This window comes from Bombus impatiens, unplaced genomic scaffold, assembly GCF_000188095.3.
Source record: "Bombus impatiens unplaced genomic scaffold, BIMP_2.2 scf_3721, whole genome shotgun sequence".
In the NCBI taxonomy this organism is placed as follows: domain Eukaryota; kingdom Metazoa; phylum Arthropoda; class Insecta; order Hymenoptera; family Apidae; genus Bombus; species Bombus impatiens.
In genome coordinates this window covers 116,553-139,090 of record NT_180140.1, presented here as the reverse complement: position 1 = coordinate 139,090, position 22,538 = coordinate 116,553, and the positions used below count along the sequence as shown (strand labels likewise).

At 43.3% G+C, this 22,538-nt stretch overlaps 1 protein-coding gene across 1 annotated transcript in view; it reads left to right on the top strand.

The window, feature by feature from the left end:
- LOC100742282 (sodium/calcium exchanger 3) overlaps positions 1-22,538 on the top strand; it is a 124,001-nt gene that overhangs the window by 51,506 nt on the left and 49,957 nt on the right. The window contains exon 4 of the mRNA XM_003494734.4: positions 17,544-17,735. Within this exon, the coding sequence (XP_003494782.1) occupies positions 17,544-17,735 (192 nt within the window). The remainder of the gene's footprint in view (positions 1-17,543; positions 17,736-22,538) is intronic.

Sequence of the window (22,538 nt, the reverse complement as noted above, 5' to 3'; positions counted from 1 at the left end):
TTTTTTTTTTTTTTTTTTTTTTTTTTTTTTAGAGCGGCACTTCCCTGCGCTCATACCACGCCGACGACTTAAAAAATCTGTTCCTTGTCGCATTACGTCGGCGCAGAATCAACTTAAAGGCCGATTTTATCGGCTCGCTAGAAACCGAGGATGGTGAACGAACTGCGAGGTCTGGTTCTCGCTTTTATAGACGTTGGAAGGCGCGTGCGTCTTGGTTTATAGCTCGTTTAATTACACGGAGAAGCGCGATAGAACGATACGATAGGAAATTTCGAAGATCGTAATCCTCGTGGTTTGGTGGTTGATCGCGAATTGTTTCCGAATGCGATTACAGTCGTTGCTCTCGACGTTTGTCTTTCGATGCTTCTGTAATCTTTCCTCGCTTTTGCGTTTAATGTAATATCGTGTAAATTATCGCTGACCGTAGCCTTCTTACCATATTATTGCTCGTATATTTTCGAGAGAACGAGAGAAAGAAAAAGGTGAAAACGTTTCATCGATTAACCAGATGAAAAAAGTACCTGTATTCGGTAAAACTGATTGTAAATTTTGATGTTTCTTTTACAAAACCGTCCACAAAAATTGTATTTCCATTGATCATAATTTTTTTCGTAGGCTATAAGAAAAGAAAAAAAAAAATGAAAAGTCGATTCTGGAAGAATTGATATTAACGAGACTGTACGGAAATAACGTGGTAATTGATCGTAGTAATTAGCGAGATATCGTGTTTCAAGCTGAGAGGATAATCTGCGGGAAAGTTGGCGAGTTTCGATAAGCACGGTTTAATTAAAGACGCAGAAAAGTTTCGGCGTGACCAATATTTCACGGTAGCGCGATCACCCGCAGCCACATTGGATTTTCTTCTCTTTTCTCGCCTCGGCATCCCGAGCAACGTATAAAATATTCCTGCTCGTCCTCTGCTTCGAGCTGCTTTTAAAATAATGGAACGTTCCTCGCGATTCTCCTTTTTTCTTCCCGAAACCGATTCGCGCTCTTCGTGCTAGCTCCTCTTCCGCATAAAATCCAGCATCCCGAAGACGCACTGTTAAGCGTCGAATTGAGAAACTTTGAACATTAAAATCTAGCTGAGCCGACAAAGTAACGAACTTAGTTTCACCGTTTCGAAAGAGAAAACGTAGAAATTAAATTACGTCAGGTTGTAATTATCACGCCAAGTCGTATAAAACCTTTCAAATCTCGCGTAAAATACGCATAAATTAACTAGTAACCTTAAGACTGGTAACCCAGTCTTTTCGTTAAAGATCTTCGTTTTGCTCAAGTTAACAGCAACGTGATGTCGCCCGATATCAACGTTTGGTCTGCACTTGACGATACCTTGCGTTGCCGCCGCAACTCGAGCGCGTCAAAACGTTCGTGAGATTCTACAAAAAGGCTCGAACAAAAGAAACAGAAAGCAAAGTAGCGGCTCGAAGGCGTAAACGAAGTAAACATCGATGGAAATTATATCGTGGCGGACGCAATTCGTGGAAAACAAGAGGAGGATGTTCTTGGACGAAGAAAAGGCGGAAGTGAAGGTTAGGGGAACGGGGAAAGGGCAGGTTAATTAAAGCGACGCTAGAAATTCAATCGAATTAATTGACCTCCGAGAGCTTAGGGAATCGAGAACACCGATTTGTGCCAGTGCATTATCGCCGAGTGGCGCGGTGATTTAGTGGGACCATCATATTCCTGGTAAGACAGTGCCATTCAAAATTTAATGGAAGTTGGAGAAAGTCTTGGAATAACGTAACCGCGATCAAACAAACTTCTCTTTCCCGTTGTCCACTTTCTTCCATTCTCTTCTCTCTGTTCATCGATCGCTCGAATCGTCGTGAATCGAGCTTCCCTCCGGTTCCACTTCGGTTCGTTCGTTGGCGAACTCGCGGAATGATATTGAACGAAGCTTTTCCCCTCAACTTCTTTCCCATTGTTCTGCTGTTTTCCTATCGCGGAACGAACCAATAAAGAGCGGCTCGGAATCGCCGGCGCAGGGAACAATTGGTCAACGATTGGAGGACCAACGGCGGCGATAAACTTTTCCTTGAGAATCGAGTTTCAACTTCGCATTTCGCCGTGATCCAGCGAAGGTCCCGAGGATTAGAGACGAACAACTACAACCAGAAGTAAGAAATAATCGAACTGCGGCAGAAGTATTATACTTCGATAAACACATCCTTTCCATTTCGTATCATTCTTACGATATCCAGGATTTCGAGCAGAAATTGGACTCTTCAAGAAATTTCTTCGACCAATTTCTTTTTCGAGATCATTATATTCCAGGTTTCTGTGAAAATCGCTAGCGAGGAGAATCGTTGGAAATTTGGCCGCGCGAAGCGAGAAAGAAAAATTCCAAGCCAGTCACTTGCGATCGTTTAATCGCTACTGCAACGAGAAGTCACATTTAAACTCTTGCATTTGGTTGAACGGTGTTCCCTCGCGGCGTTTCTTCTCCGTTCGCTTTGTTGTTTCACGCGTTGCAATTTCAAGGAAATGCAGGTACAGCTCGAAAGCCGGTGAAAAATACGGTGCACGTGCGGTACGCGATACAAACCCGTCTAAGCCGAACGTTCTTAAGACCTGCTTTTCCTCGACAGCTGAAAAAGGAACAGCGACTAGGCGAGCCACGTAAATCCGCTAGTTTTCTCTCCTTCCAAAAACCCCGTCTCGTTGGAAAGCAGGCAATTAACCTGGAGTTTGCGTATTTTTCATTAAGGGATTAATTGACTGCCATGATCAAAGAGAAAGGGCCGGTCAGTCAGACCAACGCCCGATTTCGACCGTTTAGAACCGACAAACCGAGTCGCGATTTAAGAAAGTTCCACTTTAAAACAGTTTCGTTGCATATTTGAAGAGGCAGAATGTAGCGAAGTAACGTAAAGCGGTAAAACTGGGATAAACGTTCGATCGATCCAACTTAACGTTAATTCTTTGCAAAGTCAATTTCTACCGTAGTTAGCAATTTATTTATCGCAAGAAATTAAGATAGAAACGCGTAAATTCCGAGGAAACTCTTACAAAATTATAATACTCGGCACGTGTTTCTTTGCTTCTCAATTTATGAAGCGACTTCCGGCCAGTTCTCCGCTACACCGCGAAGGAAGAGCTGGTTTTAAGATGACGTGGTATCTGCGCGAAGAATCTCCAATTATTCCATTCTGGCCATCGGAAATCGCACGTTCTAACTGCGATTCTACGAACTCACTACGTTCATATCGTTTTCTTCGAGTATACCACATCGAACGGAGTTAAAGTTAAAACGTAGTGACATCTGGCGCGACCTGATCGCATTGGCTGTGGCAAACACGCACCACTGGCGAGCATTAGCAGCGTGGAAATTAATAAACTGAAACGAATCGAGGGATTTCGATGAGACGGGTACGATGAATTCCAATGGGAAAGAAATTCACTGGCGGAGCGCGTTTAATCCTCGAAATTCCGATTGAAACGAAAACACGGAGAGGAGGGGCGATAAAGCTGCTGCATAAATACCGTTTTAATCGTAATCGGGCAAACGAACGAAGATCGCCGCTTCGAGAGCGTAAACGTACATACGGTTGCTGGAATCAGGGGCTCGCTGAAGCGAATGTGTCGAAGCACCTGCCGTTGGAAAATCCGAGAAACCGCTGGAAAATGATACACGGCAGAGTATCGGTCTATCGGAAGCAAATAAGCTCGACGTGTAAACGCAGTTTTAACAGCTACAACGCGGAGAATGTTTAGCAAAGAAGGCTAAAGGCTAAAGAAGTGAAACCAAAACAGAGATTCGTTTCATCTATCAATTTGCGTTTGCGTAACGAGCGCTGCAGTTTCTGGCGATTACGTTAAAACCACGCGCAGAGATATCACTTTTTTAACGTAGAATACACCACGTACCACGTAGGAATCCGCTTGCAAGTTTTTGTTCTACCAGCAATGTGAGAAATATCGAAAATTTCGAACGCTTCCGATTCCATGACCGCGATACTTGTACTCTAGACATCTCATTACACATTCCGAGGTATTTCGTACCTATATCCCGTGCAATTTTGTACTTTTAATCTTCACGCAAATGTACAAAATTCCTCTAATTTACCGATGACTCAACGACCTACAAAAATTCATTCCGAAGTCGTGGAAGATCTCCGCCGCCGTTTTCCAACGGTATACCGATCGAAATTAGAGATAGAATTCTGGAATTACAGTGTCGTTAATGCTCTCAAGTTTCTGCCAACCGCGATACACCGGGAAAATTAGGCGGAAAAGGAAATTAACACTTTGGCGCTTCGCGCCCCTGCGCCGTGTATTTTAATTAGCGAGTTGGCGTTTGAATCAAGATAAAAGTTAAAAGTTATTTCATTCCGGAATGTCTGGAAATCGTATCTCGTTCTTTCGTCGCAATCGTCTTCGTGTACGTAAAGAAGCATCGCAGAAAGAGCAAACGAGCCAAGTACGCTTTACGTTATCGCGTGTGGAGCACGAGACACTTACGGACGAGGTAACTGTAGAAACGAAGTTTCCCCGGTGAAGCTTCAAAAGTAGGAGTTACGATCTGGTTTTATACGGCTGTGGCAGCCGACTGATCGACTTCGCGTCGGTTATTTGACGTCGCGCAATCGCTATCCTATTTCATCTTCTTCCATCTGTTCTTATTCGCTGGAAGTCTACCAGCGGGAAACTGTAGCATTAACTCCGTAACGAGGACACAGTGCAAATGAAACTTCGAAGAGTTGCGTAATGCATTCGTAAAAATTTTGTGTCAAACATTTCCACGAGACTGTGTACGAGACACGAGCGACCAGTTTTCAAATTACTGCTGTTCGAGAGATTTCTACGAGCTCGATACGGTACGGACGCGAGTAAACGGAATACGATAATACGGAGTGCTGTGTAGCGTTATAGAAACTTCGTTTATGTAACGAAATTTCGTCGTACGCGTGGAAACGTTTTTTCAACGCCGAGTCACCTCTCGTCTAGAAATTACATTTATTTGACAATTTCTGGATGGTATTTAGCTCGTTCGACGAAGCTTGATTGCAGCTTTATAAAAGATGCAAATGAACGCGATATACGGTAGGAAACGGTCTGTAGAAATAGCGGAGGAACATTCTCAGGCTCCGTTTACACTGCACGATCCGCGAATTCGTGGCTTTGAAAGAGGTGACGTTCGATTTTAAATTTAAATCGACTCGCCGGCGTCGCGCCCATTGCTTTCTACGACGATAAAAATCACGCCGATCTATGATCAACGAGGCGAACATATAAAACGAGAAAGAAATCCCAGCGAACGAGTGTTTGGCCGCGCGAAAATATGAAAGTCTGTCGTCAAAGAGCGGGCCGGGATCGATTGTAAAAGGGGATTCGAAACAGGCTGAAGAGTGAAGCAACGATGAAGAACGAAACGGATAATCCGGAATCTCGATGGTGGATCGGGTGTGTAACACGGTCGACCTTTCAAACGAATAGCTCGTCCCGCGTCGTCGTGGGAATTGCGTCGCGTATCGGCCCCTCTGTGCGCCACTGGAAGCACAGGTACCCCGATGTGCGGCTTTATTTTAACGAGGAAGATCAAAAGGACGACTACGTAGGCGTGCAACCGAAGTCACGATCGATTAAAATTGAACGAATCGAGTTAGCTCGTCAGAGAGAGAAAAAGAGTAAGCGAAGGAAAGAGAGAGAAAGAGAGAGGGACGCAATTAAAAGACGTTCGAAGAACCGTTTCGGTATTTACAGAAGAGAAGAGCGGCTCGACTTTCGAGAAGATACCGTTCATCTCGCTTTCTCGTTCAACGGCCATTAAAGCTCGCCTATTAAAAGTTATTTTCAGACACAGCCGCCGGTGGCTCGTTTCGCCAATTTTACGAGCCGATATTCCGTCTCTCGTGTTCCCCTTTTGTTCATCCTCTAACTGGCTCGATGCTGCATCGTAAATTAATCGCTTGCAGTTTAACGATCGTCGAAGAAACAAACTGTACAAGTTTCGCGAACTGATTACCTATCGTTACGATTATCCCTCGTGTATGTACAAAACTGCGTTATTTCGCATTGTGTTTGCAAACAGAGGACAAAGCAACGAATTGCACCATTCGCGTAGTTATATTTGTAACAAAACTTGCTGGCAATGTAATTTCATACGATAGAGGAGCCGTTCTTCTAATTGCTGAAACCAGCATAATCGTGTGGCTGGTACGAAAAATTGATATTTCCGGCGAAGTTGAAAGCAGACGGGCGCGAAAGAGACGGGGATGCGTTTGTTCTCAGCGGAATTGTTTTTATTACCATTTTATTGAATTCCCCTTTGACGAGGCCGAGCCACAAAAGAAGCCAACGTTTCGATGATCGAATCGCTGCGGCCTTGTTACCACCGCAGATAGTCCCGCAGCACTTCCGCACGATCACAGTCGACCCATTGTCGAGGGACCACGTTCATCGATGAATTAGAACTTGCGTGAGAATAAACGGTCTCCGGGCATAGCCCGCCCGTGACGAAGGAATATTAAATTCAACGAATTTCCAATGGAATACTTTTTCCTGTATGTTTCCATGTGTGCTTTTTATCACTGGCAGTTATTCGAAAGCCTTTTAAACGCGTTATAAACCTATTACGCAAAGCTGAAAGTAAAAGTTGAAAATGATGCAGGGTAAAACGAAGAGTAAAATATATTTATATGTCGGGTTTGTCAGGTTTGTCGGGTTGGCGCTGGTTCTTGTGCGAAATTCCAAAAGAAAGGCCCGTTATTCCTACATCTCCGACATATATAAGAGTAATATTATAATCCGGTATAAACTCTTTGATTCTATCATTGCCATGGTTGCCAACAGGGTAGGAGACCTCGGAGTAATCATCGACTCCATTTGCAGACCATTTAGCACACGTCACCGCTATTTCTTCTAGAATGCTGGCTTTCATAAAGCGTAGCCATGATCACTTCGACATATATACTTCAACCTATATCTTAATCCTCCTCCTTCGCTCTATGCCTCTGTCGTCTGGCTACCACGTACGACCTGACAAAGAAACCAGCTAAAAGAAGCTTCGGTGCTTGTTTTTGACTTTCCTCGCTTATAAATCTAGCTGGTCCATAAATGTGCGTGACTATTCTTCTATCGTGGGAAAGTATAATTTACGTCCATTCGCTATCGTTTACGAGGCGACTGATTTACGACGCTATCTGTCTATTCAAAATCAGAAATGGATTTGTTTCTATTCTTTGCTCTTACTCCACAAAATCCATCTCTTCCTTGTTTCATCCTCCGTTCTTCTCTTTCAGATTTCGCTACTTAGACGCGATATACGACTTAGGTAATTCCCAGTCTCGACTTCTTTTCTCGCTAGAATAGCAATCTGAGAAAGAAGGTTCGCACAGGCTTAGCCAACCCGTGCGGTGTCCAAAGATACTTTTTTTCGTTCAGCTTACTCGACGACTATCGTTCGATAGTCCAACCGATAGACGAAGCGATGAAGGTGCAACGATGGATCGTATTATTTCTCTTGCCACGACAAACAAGAAGACTCGGATTGACAAAGTTGGGGTAATTTGGCGAAGTAACTGCAGAACTCGAACGTCCGTGGATCTCGATCTTCTCGAAAGATCCACTCGATCTATTTGAACACGTAGCAGCGACGGAAGCGACGAAGTGGCGGCGTTACAACCATTTCCTATACAGCGGGTGGATACGTTCCACCCTTGCGGCTTATACCGGTCGAAGTCGAGTCAGAGAAGTTGGAAAACTGTTTCCGAAAGGATTTCCCGCGGTCCAAGAGTTTCAACGACTTGGAAGCAATTGTGCGCGCCCTTAATTGCTCGGCCTGCAATTCCAGATTTTACGGCCTTCGAAAGGTTCCACCAGGGGAAATTTAATCGAACATTTCGATCGGCCATCCGGAAAGTTTGGATCTTGAATATCTTGGCCGGGTCGTACAACTTGGGTCGATGCGTCTTTCCCAACGCCATCGATAAAATATCTTCGACGCGGTTAGGAATAGGGAAAAAATGAAGATAAACGAGCAGGAGAAACGTTTACGTTGTGCTTTAACGGGTCCGCGTGCCACTTCGACAGCGGAAAAATGATTCGCGACTCGTACTTGCGCGTTACCTATGCGCCACGATTTATCGATCTCCGTTTGCCAGAAGGAATAATTTTACATCGACGATAACGCGCCCTCAGAGTCGCCAGGACGATTTCGCTCGCTGTTCCCGCGATTCCAGCCATTCACTCGATGACTTTTATTACTCGTCAATCGATTACAGGCGGAACGGTCGCTAACTTTGCCACGAAGAAGTTGTAATCTTTATCGCGACACAGATCCGGATCGATTCGCTCGATAAATCTTGTTACACGGTAATACTTGACAAAGTATTCGAACGTTTGTAGAAATTTTGTGAATATACAGCGTCACGCGTGTTGTACGAAAGATTTGTCGAATGAGAAATAAATTTGGAAACGATACGTACATAGTACGTGGAAGCTGGAAGATGTTCAACGCGCAAATTTAAACAGATAATTATCCTTTTCGTTATAGCGATAAGCGCGGCGATGAGACGGTGAATGTCCGTTTAATTTCGACGGAAGTAGCGGAAAATGTTGATGCTTGGAATTTTCGATGGGAGCACGAGGTTTCTCGTGGAAATTAGGTACGCGTATAAAGTTTTGTACGGTCGCGTAAAGTTCTAAGGGGATTTGTGTCGTTGCGTCAAACAAATGTAATACGATGCTTCTAATTCCGCGTACAGAGACAAGTTTGCAGAATGTAGGTACACGGTTAAACAAGTAAACTTCATCTGATCGAGCCAATATTAATCTACCTCTATGTTGTTGCATGTACAGTGAGATAGCAGCAGATGTAACCGCCAAACGAACATTTACATAGAGACACCTATGCTAAAATCATTTACAACTATTCAGTTTATATTCGAGCACGACATGTACATTCTACGAATGAACGATGAATAGACTGGCTTCTACGTTTTATCGAAGGTACCAGAAGTTGAGAATCAAATGAGCAGACCGTATTTAATTTGGACAGAAAATTTCCATTAACGTTGATTTTAACTGTAATAAAGTTTCGTAACAGAAAGTTGAAAATGTATCTCAATTCCGAATGATTATATATACGTACATTTGTAGATTTAAAAAATCACGAAGAGTCCTCGAAACGTACTGTATCCAACGATATACCGCGATCACGAGTACCAAATGAGCAATAACGAGAGAAGTTGCGGGTATTCGAGCGAGTCTTCAATATCTGAACGAGCATAAATGCTTAATAAGTCAGCATCGGTTTAATTAATTAGTCCTGATGAAGAGTGCATCGTGTTTAGCGTTGTCTGGTCGAAGCAGCGCGTATAATTGAAAGGAACGCGTGCTCGTAGCTATGCCGCTTTCATCGCGCCGCTACTGCAACTAATTAGCCACTGTGTAGCGGTTAGGTTTCACGGTGCGCCTAATGCGTTTACGTGCATACGCTCGCGTTTCTATACTTCGCGCGCAACCAGTCAATCGCTGCAGAAATTCGAGAAAACTATTAATTTCGAATTTCAGAAAACCACCACCGACAAAACAGCGATATATACTTATCACTTTTATTAATCGAGCGTCACAGCAATGGCGTGATTCGATCCATTGCTATTTTTCATCGAATAACGTTTTGCATTTATTGTTATACGAAATTCGTTCGACTCGAGCAACTTCTACTTGAATCGACTTGCCAAGGTAGATGCAAATTTTCGAAACCTTCGCTTACACTGCCGTAATTTGACAGAATTGACAGAAGGGATGATTCGAAGTATCGGAGACGGAGAATTCGTGGAAACGTAGGCGGCTCCTAAATCTTCGACGTTTTAAATGTCGAAGGAAGGTGAAAATCGCGCGAAGCGGGATAAACGCGGACGGTGACCATTGGGGAAAATCACAGCGGCTCTGTTGCCCAAGGTTTCAGGAAGCTTGCAAATGCGCGTATTCCTAAAATAGAAAAGATCAGTCCGAGTCCAGCGGGTTCTCAAGCAACGTTCGCGTTTAATCTCGTAATCCTGTTAGGACGCGGCAACACAAGGCCGTCCGCGTCCGTTCAAAGGCTGGCTACACGCTATAACCCTTTAACTGCTTCAAAGAATCGCTAGGAAAGCATGCGTATTTGCAAAGCTTAGCGACCAGGACTCGCACCGAATTTTTCTGCCAAAAGTTAATCTACCTCGCTAGACGGGAAACAACGAAAACCACGGGATACGAAAGACGATAAATCGCTTAGCAGACGGCGTGGCTGCGCTTTGAACCTCTCGTCTCGAACGATCGTTAATCGATTTCCTTTCTCCTCGCTGGTCGTGCCCGTTTTTCCATTATTAATCTCGTTCCACCTTACGCCGATAAATCGCTCTGCTTGTTACGTTTGAGCACCTTTTTAATACGCTTCGTCGGTGACTTCCTCGACCACGACTATTCTCCGGAATCGTTCGATTATTTTCTTCCTTTCAACGTCCGCCCCCTCCCCCCGCTCTGCCACCTTTCACCCCTCAAACGAAGAAGAGGTGGTGGTCGGTTTCATCCGTCGTTTGTCTTCCCTCGTTTCGTCCTCTCATTTTCTCCTCTTGTTCCGTCGATCGACCATTCATCCCCTCTCTCCTTCATTTATTTCTCGATTTAACGTTGTTCCGCGATTCTCATTAAACGCGGCGATTAAAAAGAGAACGGAGTGACCGTGACCCGGCGGTAGAACGAGAGGGTGAAATCAGGGAGCGGCGGAGATTCCGGCGTTTCGCAATTACGGCCACACTGCCGGCTCGCTTCACGGAAATTCGAGATACCACGACCGAAACGACGTTGTAAGGGTATCCGCAGAGAGGGGAGGGAAAAAAATAAGGCAATCTCAGGTCGACTGCAAACGAACCCACCGCTAAGTCGACGGAGATTCTGTTTAACCGTTGGATTAGGTCGTCTCGGCATATTTTCCACTCTTTTATTATTTTCTCCCTCCTGTCATCTAGCTTCTAAATATATTTCTCGTTGCCTACCTTTCCTTCGAATCGCGATATCCTTGCGAGAAAATTCTTAGCTTCTTGACATTCGCTGATATTCCATTGCGCTCGCCTCGACGAATCATAGCGGAATTGTTCGTTTTTACGGAGATTCCCTGGACGGACTGGCACGTGTTTCGAAAGGATGATAAATAGAAGCGTTTGTGGGTCGTGTCGAGGCTGGATGCTAGGTTGCTGACATTTCTAACGCGATTAAACGCGTTACGACCATTGCTCGTAAATAAGGGAGATTAAACATTGCCGCGAATGTTCTCCGCGGCATGAGAGCTTTGTTTCGGAAGCTTATTGTACTTAATAGTCGTTCTTCTCTACACGTGCTTTGATATTTAGCCCAACAGTAGCTCTCAAATGCGTGTATATAAAATATTTGGAAATTTTGCTAACGTCATACTGAGGCACGGCCGTCATAATCATGTTGGTAAAGTTTCTAATGAATTTGAAAATACACATGGAAGTTACAAGTTGTTTATCGCACACATATTAGTTTGTCCCAAAAGTTTCTTTCGTTTCATAAGGAAATAATCGATGCACAACATTTTTCGTTTTACATCATTCTATCGAATTGTGTATAATAATAGAAATAAAAGAAAATTAATTATTCCCTTATAAAACGAAAGAAACTTTTGAGACAACCTAATATATTCGACGAATATTAATATATCTCGTGAACGATCATCGTACTAATTCTTCTGCGTAGAATCTTGTCGCGAATAGCTTTCGTCGTCAACGATAAATGATTGGAATCGTGGGCATTTTCGAGATTACGAGAGACTCGATCGAGCGTAGTTCGATTGGCAAGGCAAAAACGAGTCTAATTTCCCGAAGTGATTAAAGTCAGGATCAATGGAACGGAAGAATCGCATCGTTACGTTCTACGGTTGGAAACCTTCGAAACGTAGCTTCGTAGTCGCGGATGTGTAGCGAGTGGAAGGGAAAAACCAGGGACGACGTTGCCAGAGACATCGCAAAAACGTGACAATTTTTGGAAACCGATTTCCACGAACGTCGATACGACACGTCGCCGCGCGTAAATTCGCGTTTAACTCGAAAAACATCGAACGACCGTCCCGTGTCTTTCGCAAGGTTCTTCCACGAACACGCCATTTATAAATCGCGCGACGTTTGAGCAGTACGAGCCAGCGTATGGTTAATAAACGAGCAGGCGAATCAATAACGTGATACGCGCGAACGATGAATGCGATGTAGTTAGGATGACAGTGGCATAATTAAAAGAACGATATTCGCGCGTAATCAGGCGACGAATCAGCGACCAGCTGTACACGCGTCAGTCTATGCGCATTATTTTGTCGCCGCGACACTTGCCATTTCAGCCGCTTTGCGCGAAAGCCCACGCTGGTATTTTTCTCCTGTAGAATCGTTGATGACTGGCGCTCGACCACGCAGCTTTGCTATTTTTCCGAAATAAACGCGTCGCGACGCTTCTGCCCGTGAAACTCCGTGACCCACGAACGAGAAACAACCGCCTGCAAAAGGACGCTCGACTTTATGAAACGTCGAAAGGGCGGCGAAGCCAGCGATTCGTGAATGATCAAACGATCAGTCGTCTTTACATGATAAACGTCGTACGGTGTTTGAGAACGGCTCTTTCATCGAGAAAACTTCATATAGCGTGGACAATTTTTTCTTATCTAATTCTTGTCTCTTTCCAAGTCAGGATCTTCTATCTTAAGCAAAGCTCTGTTCAAATCTGTAAATATAAATTCTTCATTAGAATACTATTCGGTAGATAAGGTAATATACATCGGGGAATAGTTCTATACAGATAGAAGTCTACAATCTTTGTCGACGTTTTACGGTCAATGCTCCTTTCTTCAAAATGTCATTTTAAAGTTCGCCGACGTAGCAGACGCTCTACCACAGACTCTAATATCGCTTCTTGTTTAACTGTTCCAATTACCATATTACCATCACACACACGTGCTACCTATGGACGTTGCAAGGTGTCTGAAATGTGAGCAACTGTAGGTGAAAAAAGTAAACACAACAGCATAAATAAATATAAATAAATATAATAACCGGACGAGGTCAGTGTGAGCAGCGTCCCATGACATTTTCGCAATCAGGAAGCCGTTCTTTTTCACCGTTCTTTTTCGAAACGAAACAGCGAATCGAAGCACGGGAAAGGCAAGAGCGAAGGCTCGTTGGTAATCAATATCGAAGCGGATAATTCCCGGTCGTGGCCGCCGCGACATCGAAAAACACTCGAGGACATACGAGGAAATTGAATCCCGAGCCGAAAACCCGAGATATCAGATTTGTCGAGGTTTTTACACGGTGCAGGCTTTCCGACGGGATAAGAAGCTTCTTCGAGGGAGCTTGTTCGACGATGGTAACGCGAGAGCATGCTAAAAGCCGCCAAGAATGGAATAATATTCCGCTCGGAAAACGCTGCGTCTTTCGTAGGCCACCAACGTGAGCGTAAGTCTGTGCACGTGTGTGTTGGAAAGGTATTGGGAAAAAGTGGAAATTCCATGAAATCCCTGGCGGAAATAACTGACAAAGGCAGACCTGTCTATCAAAGCAGGCCTTGACACGGGCGAGACCATCCGTGTTGAAAGTTTGTTGCACCGTTTTTCAATACCGCAAACTTTCTCCGACGGTTAACCTTTGAAATTAACGGTATTCCTGGTCACGGTAAGAGTTTATTTGTAAAAATAGTGAAACGTAACCGACGATTAGAGAGCCGACGCGTCGTATACGCATAATACGACTGACGCAGTAACGATAAGGACCAGAGCTTTGCAAGTTTGTACCATTCGTCGAGAAGAGTAGAATGTTTCTAATAAACGTAGAGACGCTGAAATCAATCCTTTCGACGTTGAAATTTTACTTCGCCGTAACGTAAGATTCTGGAGACTTTAGTTTGCTGGACTTGTCTTTGTAACGATACGCGAAGAATCTATTCGTCAACCATAAACTATGTGACAGTTTTACGACAGAGAATAGAACATGTACGACGCATGGAAAGAGCCCGTGAGAAAATACCTCGTGATCCGCGGATGTCAGTCTTATACCGAAATTGGATGGAAGACGTCGAATGTCATTTGCAAACGCGAAAGCACACAGAAATTTGTTTGATGGATTGGTTTTAAAAGCTGTGCCGATCGCACGTGTTTTATTCTTCTTTCGGAGAATTATAGACTCGTAAAATCTCGCCTTTCTTTTTCTGACACCCTATGTAACGATATAACGATTAGGTGGAAGTTTTCTAAGAAAAAATCCAGAGACACTTTAACCGGAAGAAGGCTGCGGACGACGTATAATCGATGTTCGCGCGCGAACGTCGACGTAACGCGACGCGTGTCATTAACCATCGCGTCACGGTGACAAGATGACAAGAAAAATATTGCCTTTTAAACAAAGGAAGACAGAGCAAGGATTGAATAACCGGCGGAACACGCGAGAATCCGAAGAATTTCATCTCAACTGAGAGGATATGCGATGTTCGAGAGATGAAAGTGGCGAGAAATTGAAGGCTCGTGACCCCGGCCACGTTCAACGGATGAAGAACGGATAAAACGGCGACGACAGGTCGAGCAATAGCGAGACACACGCTTCAAAAAGGAACGTAACATCGATTCCCCTTCACGAGAATTATCCCGAGGGAGACGAGAAGATCGCAAACTTCCTGTCGATACCTGTAAACCGCTTCCGTAACGACCCAACGACCACTCTCCTTCGCCGATTTCTATTTCTTCAATTACTGAGAAATATTATTTCTTCAAGTCGTAACTAGATTGCATTTTTATTGCGTTTTTGAATTTTTACGCGTTTCTGATTAATTTCATGTTGCGAGAACCCGCAGGATACGTACGATATACGAAGGTTTGTAAAATAACCAAAGTGAAGCATTCGTCGTAATTTAATTAAAAAAAAAAAAAAGAAGTAAAAGACAGATTACTATGCAGGTTCCGTTTCTTTGGTTATCTTCACAGGAATGAGAAACTGCGTAAAAATCCGCAACCTAGTCCAGTTATAGGAGTCAAAGAGAAAGACAAGGATCGAGTTATTTGTATTAGGTTGTCTGGAAAATGTCTTTCTTTTACAGATACGTCTTTTACAACAACGCATCTTTATACAAACATGAAACCTAATCTGTCGAACGTTGTGATCTTTAGTTTGATAGAACAAAATGGATCGTACGTAATTCGATAAAATAATGTGAAACGAAAAATGTTGAGCATCCATCATTTCCTTGTGAAACGAAAGAAACTTTTCGGACGACCTAATACAAGTTTTTAACTCGTTCGAGATTGCCGACTCAAACGCCGAATCGGATGATTTCTCTTTTCAGTGGCCGAGAACTCGATGGTTCTCAGCAGAGTTAGAAGCTATTATCAGTTATTAGTAGACTGCAAATGTTTATGCAAATTTACAATTTTATGCAATTTTTCGTGACTATTAATTCATCGAAATACAAATTATAACTGCAGAGATCACTCAAAGATTGTCACAAAGACAATTTCGGCTAAATACGATAGTCTCGAATGTGAATAGAACGAAGAGCGAAGAATGGAAGAACCAGCCTGGTAGATATCGAATTAACAACTAACAATTAATTAATAATTAAGCAATTTAACACGTTAAGAAATGAATAATCAGTTTTCTAGTTCGCGTGCTCTCCGTACTCCTGGATGCTTTGTTCAATATTCCATCGAATATCTCTGGTCTTCGATCTCAAGAACTTCTATTTATGTGTACGATGTTGAAGAAGCTCTGAACAAGCATTCTGAAGCTACATCTGTCTGCTTGGATAAAAGCTTCTATGAAATCAAGAGAGCACGATTTAAAGGATGGGTCGAGCCTTTTATGGAAGCTCGCCGGAGTTTTCTGGAAAATGTCCAAGAAAAGCGTCTATAAAATCGCGACCTTATACGGCTTTTGTTTCCGTGTTTAACTTCGAACGATCCGATTATGTCTGTTATTAAATCTTACATTTCGTACGCAGAAACAAAAGCGATACATTTAAATACGATGATAATGCATCGAACACAATACACGAAAAGTACGATACATTTGTTAACTGGCATTTCTACCCTACTGAAACTTTTCGTGAAAAAAAACGAAAAAATACCTTTAACTATAATCGTTGTCCCATTAATCTATTTTCTATCGAATCAAACTCGAAGCTATCGTTAAATTTCCCATCGAGAAATAAAACGAACACCAAAATTACACTTTGTGAATTTCATCCGCGAAGAGAGAAACACAGGACAAAAATCCTAACGTTTATTTCTAAAATATCTTCGTCCTCTAAGATTTCCGTAGAAAGAGAAACGCGTGACGTAACGCAACGGCGGGATCGATACGACGATCTTTCGAACCGTATGCATTCTGCATGCCGATGATAAATGCGTTCGCTCTCGCGCGATACGTGGTTGATGTACATACGCGTACGAGCCGCTCGTATTTCACGTCGCGGAGGAAATGAGTTCGGTTGCATCGGAGCTCGTATTGAATTAAGGGATGAATGGACGAGCCGAATGGTATGTCGAAGAGGCGGTGAAAAAAAAAGAAGAATGGCGCGAGACCCTTGGAATTCAATGGTCACGCGCGGATTTTCTTCATCCGGTGGACGTAACACGCGGGAGGAACGAGCCGGAATATTTACAACGGTCGTAAAAAGTGAGCCGATAGGAGTAACTTACGATGATGTAGCCTCCCCAGGTAAATTGCGGCAAATTCAGCAGTTACAAGGTATCGCTTAGGAAGACGTTGCTTACAGATTGGTACGTCAGATATTTTGCTAGTGATAAATTGCCCCGTTTCCATTCGAGCTTCCAGCTTTGCCTTAAGTTGCCTATCGATTTTGTTGGAAAACCATGTATTTTGCACATTCTCGAGCGTGCAACGTATCGAATCAAACGATATTTATTCATAGCAGACGCGTGGCCTCGTTCGGATACATTTTACTCGCTGTTAGAACGTAGAGGCGAAATAAAGCAATAGTAAAAGTTCAAAAAGAAAGGAATATACGCTCGCCTGATATATACGGCATAAAATCGGTGCGCTCGAGGACGAACTAACGTAGCTAGAACAACGTGCTGCTATGCCAATGGCGGTACATATCAGTAGGATACTGCCACGTAAGTGATAATAGCCGGTATATGGTCAGACATTGGCGCGCGGAATTAGCATCGGAGTCTGGCGTGTTTTACACGGCTATGATTTATAAAACGGATCGCTCGTAAGGTCGTCTTTGCCTTCTGGTAATCAAGAAATTGATTTTCCTCGTGCTCTTAGCTGTCGTTTCTTGCCGTTCGATGTGTTCGCGATGAATAGAGAATGAAATTCGCTGTACAGCCCGCGTGAATTAACAAACGAGCAACGATCGCGTTTGAATAGAATTAACGTGGAAATCCAGACGAGTTCTTTTCTTTCTTTTTTTTTTCTGTATCTTCCTTCGTCTTCTTTACGCGGCGCCTGCGTCTCGATCGTATAACCGGCAGCGGCAGGAATTTCCCGGAACTGTTGATCGAACTACTTGAGCAGCGAGGTGCGATGTGTTTTCAGCCGAGGCAGGGATTGCAGTGGCGGCGGAAATGAAGCAACCGGAGGAGCGCACTGCCGAAGAAAAAATGGCGTTGCTTGGGAAACCGAAACTGGGCGAGGTGTCCAGGGCGCAGATACGAATCAAAGAATCGAAGGAGTTCAAGAACACGGTGGATAAACTGGTGCAGAGAGCCAACGCTTCTATCCTGCTCGGTGAGTCGATACTTCTTCAGCTTGAAACTCTCTAAGACACTCCCTTGCAGCCCCTTGATCTCCAGCAACGCGAACGAATTCAAACGCCCCCTTTTCCATCCTCTCACGCACGTTCCTCCTAAGGGATTATTACATTTTCACCGTCGACATTCAGATCGCCTCCCCCTTGGTCGTCTCGAGGAACATTCCGCTCCGTAGTGGCCTATATTTTTATTTCTACGTAACTTTGGATATTATCTTCTTATTCTGGCGTTTTAACGAGTCGGTGGGGTAGAATATTTAAAAGCTCGATACTCGCCTGCCCAATTTCCTCCGCCTCTCGCAGCGAGATCTCTTCCTTGATCACCAAGCATTTTATGATTTCAGCCGTTTCTTGTCTCTTGTTCGCCGCATTATCCGCCGCTCTGACTTCAAATTCTCCTTATTGCACCACTCGGGCGTATATTTTCTCGTGAACGAGCCCTGATTAAAGTAGGATAGGTTAAGAAACCGCTAACCTACCGCTCTTCCACTGAAAACGAACGAACAGAAGCGTGTTGCCAGACTGCGTCTAGTGAAAAATAATTACAGAGCAAGAACATCTATTTTTATGCTTGTTTTTCCCTTCAGACATCGCGTAGTTTCCTCTTCCTTATGATCCTTCTTTCCTATTTCGCTTCCTTCCTTCGAAACTTGCCATCTACCTTGAATATATTTTATACGCTACTTTAATTTACGCGAGCGAAGAAACCATTGGTGGAAATCATTACGAGTAATTATCTAGATATCCTATAGCTAATAGAAACCAATAATAACGAACGGGTTAATGGTGGCGAGAGGAAAGAATCGCCAACACGGTCTCCCGAGAAGATTCTTCCGCCAGCAGAATCAAACTACCGTAACCAATTGAGTTATCCACATGGTCGACGAAAACGGCTTCTCTCTGATCCTAATATTTGCACAGACTACCTGAACGGACAACCATACGAGACAGTAACCTCTCGTGTTCCTGATACTTTTATCTATCAATTAGATAAAACGTACGTCTGATATTTCAAGGATGTACGAAGGTACAAAAAGCACAAAATTCTCACGGACTTTAGTTAGAGTTATACTTAACACTAGAACTACCACACCAGTCAAATTGACTGGTTTTACAATTTTATTTTAAAATTTCTACTTCATGTTATATTTTTTTCGCAACGATAACTAAAAGAATAATCTAATGAATTTTGTTTTGCTTTTTATGTAATTAAGCTGAAAATAATTTCGTATCAGGGCCACTTATACCAATACTAGTGAAAATGCCTGGTCTTTAAAAAATACGTAATAATAGAATATTTTTACGTTTATTGATTTATTACTTTCTTACAGAAGGAATTCCATGTTATGTAGTACATTTTTGGTATTATTAATCCATCTGGTTTGTCAAAGTGTAAAAGGGTCCTACAATCTGTTTATCGCACCCCAATTAACCATTTCCCCCTTTTTGTACAACTTCCCACGCGTTTTTTAAACTTTTACTGCGTATCATTCAGTATGACGATATCAGTTATCAGGAAAATTCCGGATCGATCGCTAGGTCCCAACGCTAGAAATACGACATCAGTCAAAATGATTGGTTCTACAATTTTATAAATGTGTCAATCTTCGTTTAGGTCGATCATGGTCCCAGATGGATTAATAATACCAAAAATGTACTACATAATATGGAATTCCTTCTGTGAGAAAGTAATAAATCAATAAATATAAAAATATTCTGTTATTATGTATTTGTTAAAGACCAGTCATTTTGACTGGTTTGGTAAAAATAGCTTCGTGTTAACTATCGATAGTTCTTGCGTTAAAATCATATGCAGATTAATTAGATGCACGCTTTTATTTCGGCCAAATCTTCGTTTTTCCTGAACCAGTGATCACTATCGATCAACGGATGTTGGATCATTGTCACGAAATTGGAACGTTTCGTTTTATAGCGATATAGCGAGAGTCCGATTAAGGCTAGTTCAAAAATTAAAATGGTAACAAGTTTGCGTAATCCAGGAAGTTTGGTAGGAAGCTTACACGCGAGTTTAACTGGCAAAATAATAAAAGCGAAATATCTGCGTGTATATCGGAATTAAGCCGGTCTTCGTCGATCGAGAATTATTGTATAGACGTATTTTCAATCTGTTCTTACTCGATATTAATCCATGTAGTTCGTCGTAGACTAATCCATTTATTTAATTTGATTTCTCTTCCGCCCCCTTCCATCCCCTTCCCTTTCTATTATTTATTAATTCGTAGCTATCGATATTGCCTGCACGCTCAGTCAACGTCATTCCTCTGTAAACAGATTTATATTTGTGCCCACGAATGAAAGGAAAAAGAAACGAGGAAATTCTCCGATATCCCAACGAAGTTAAAATACGCAGAAAGAGAGAAAGAGAGAGAGAGAGAGAGAGAGAGAGTTAAAACCGAGAGTACTGCGTGCGGAAACACGCGTACGCGCACTGAATCAACGCGCGAACCTTCTTCAAGTTGGATCGCACCTACGGAAGCGAAATTCGAACGGGAACAGCGAAGTTTGCGAGAGCGGATAGCTGGAGTTTAGCGATTCTATGCAACAGAGAATTCGTTTTATATGCGTTCGCAGTTCCGCTATGGTAAACCTTCTCAACTATCTCGATGCCGCAACTTTAATTATTGTCTAGACGCGCTACAACACGAAGGAGATGGTAGACGTTGGAAAAAAATGGTACGAGCTGCTGGCATCGTTTCGCCTATTTCCCTATTGATATTAGATTCGAGATCGCTGTCCCGTTATATTGTGTTTCAAACTTGTATCGTCGAGCGTAACAGAGAAATAGAGAAAGAGAGAGGAGGGTTGAGTTGGCGCAAAGTCCGGTGAATCCGGTGGCGGCTAAAGTTGAGAGGAACTACGGGTGGGTTGGTAAATCGGCACGGTTCTATTGCACGGCGACTCCTTTTGTTCGACGGGCCGTTTTGCATTTCACGTTTTGCCCTGCCTTTCGCGAGAGGAAATCGCCAGGGACACGCCTTCTTCGCGCCTCGATAAAGCGTTTCCCTTCGACGGGGTTCGTTTCCTCGTCGTTTTCACGTTTTCGTCTGGAGAGATGGAGGAACGTCCTCTCACGATCTATCCGACAGAACCCGCCAGGGCGGAGCGGAACAGAGGGGAGAAACGAAACAAAGAGAACCGGCGAAATTAATGGATTCGGGGTGGATGAGAAGTCGAAGTCCTTTGAACAAGTCGTTGACAAAGAAAGAGAGAAATACCGTTGGTGTTTAGACGCGTCGGGCCGATTGATTTATTGGCGGGCAATGTGTCTGTCGAGCCGGAGGACATCTTCGTTAATCGAGCACAGCCGACAGTCTGGTCTAATTCCGTGAGTGGAATTGTTTTCGAGCGTGGCATAGCTGTTCCAGACGATTCCCAATGGTAACGGAGAATCGATGAACATCCGCGCCAACTGCAGAAAATATTCCGGTTACGCTGTTAAACCGGAGACGAAAGAATTTTAATTTCAAACGAAGCCCCGTTGAATTAAATGGAGGGTAAGTTGCGTCAAAGAATTCACTCCGGTAATAAAAGGAAATGGAAACAGGGGCGAGAGAGAAAATTAACCCGTGAACCTTTTCCGCGTACGCTTAATTTGTTATGGTCGTTAACGTTCAAACAAATTTACCGGTATTATGAGCCCGTCGTTGCTCCCATATTCTCCGATGTTTATATAATCATGCGGCGTTTGCTTGATGCCATTACACCGGCTGAATGAAATTAAACCGAAACATGAATGAAATTTAAATGTAACATCGTTCGGATTCGGCTTCCGATTGAAATTGTTTGCTTTTAATCTGCAACCTTTTGCCAAAGTTGACGTATGAAAAAGAAAGAAAAAAAGAAATGGGAATAGCAGCTGCCGATGAAAATTTTTATCGCATAAATCTCCAGAGAGCAACCGTCGTGTACCGTGCGAACGAAACGTCTATCGAGAAAAGAATCCCCTTTCCGACGAGCTCGTTACGCGACCACCGGCTCCGACATACGTAACAAATTCGATTACGCGTTCGTAATTGAAGAACGACGCTTGTGCCGGGTCGAGTACAAGGTCTGCGGAACGCGTGTTTCCAGGGACCAGCCGATTCTACGCTAGAATAAGCCAGTCGATGACGGACTCGCCTACTCGCTGCTGCATGGATCGTTGCAACGTATTTCGCTCTTGTGAATCGATCGCCTGATATTGCGACTAAAATTTGCCAATTCTAGCAATTCCTTTCATATTTTTCTCGCCCTTGTTTCAAATAATAATTTTATGAAACTCGAAGAAACCGAGGTTAGATCAAAGTTCTTCCAGTTCGATTACACGTTGAATTTCTGGTTTTAATTAGATCGAAACTATTTGTAAATTTTCAACGGGATTTACGATTTCGCTAGTGAAATCATCGAGTAAAGAGGATCGGAGAAAATAAACGAAATTTCCTCCTGACAATTCGGATCGAAGATGCACGCGGCTGTAGGACAGCGACCACGCGACGACAACTTCCACAGCGTTGCTCCTTTAAATGTAAATGTTGGCAGTGCGCGAAGGCGTTTACCCGTTGGAATCTGTTTCACTGCAATCTCGACCAGCAGCTCGAAGGATTGCTCGCTCAATGAAGCTTCTCTGGAAATCGTGTTACCGCGATTCCGCCAGTTTGCCGAATGTGTCGTTATTCATCCGACAAACGCAGACCGAAGAATTATTTCATCGCGTTTCGGTCCATGTTAAAGCTTGATGTAGCTTTTCCAACAAACTGCGGCTACGCCGCACCTCTTTGCCG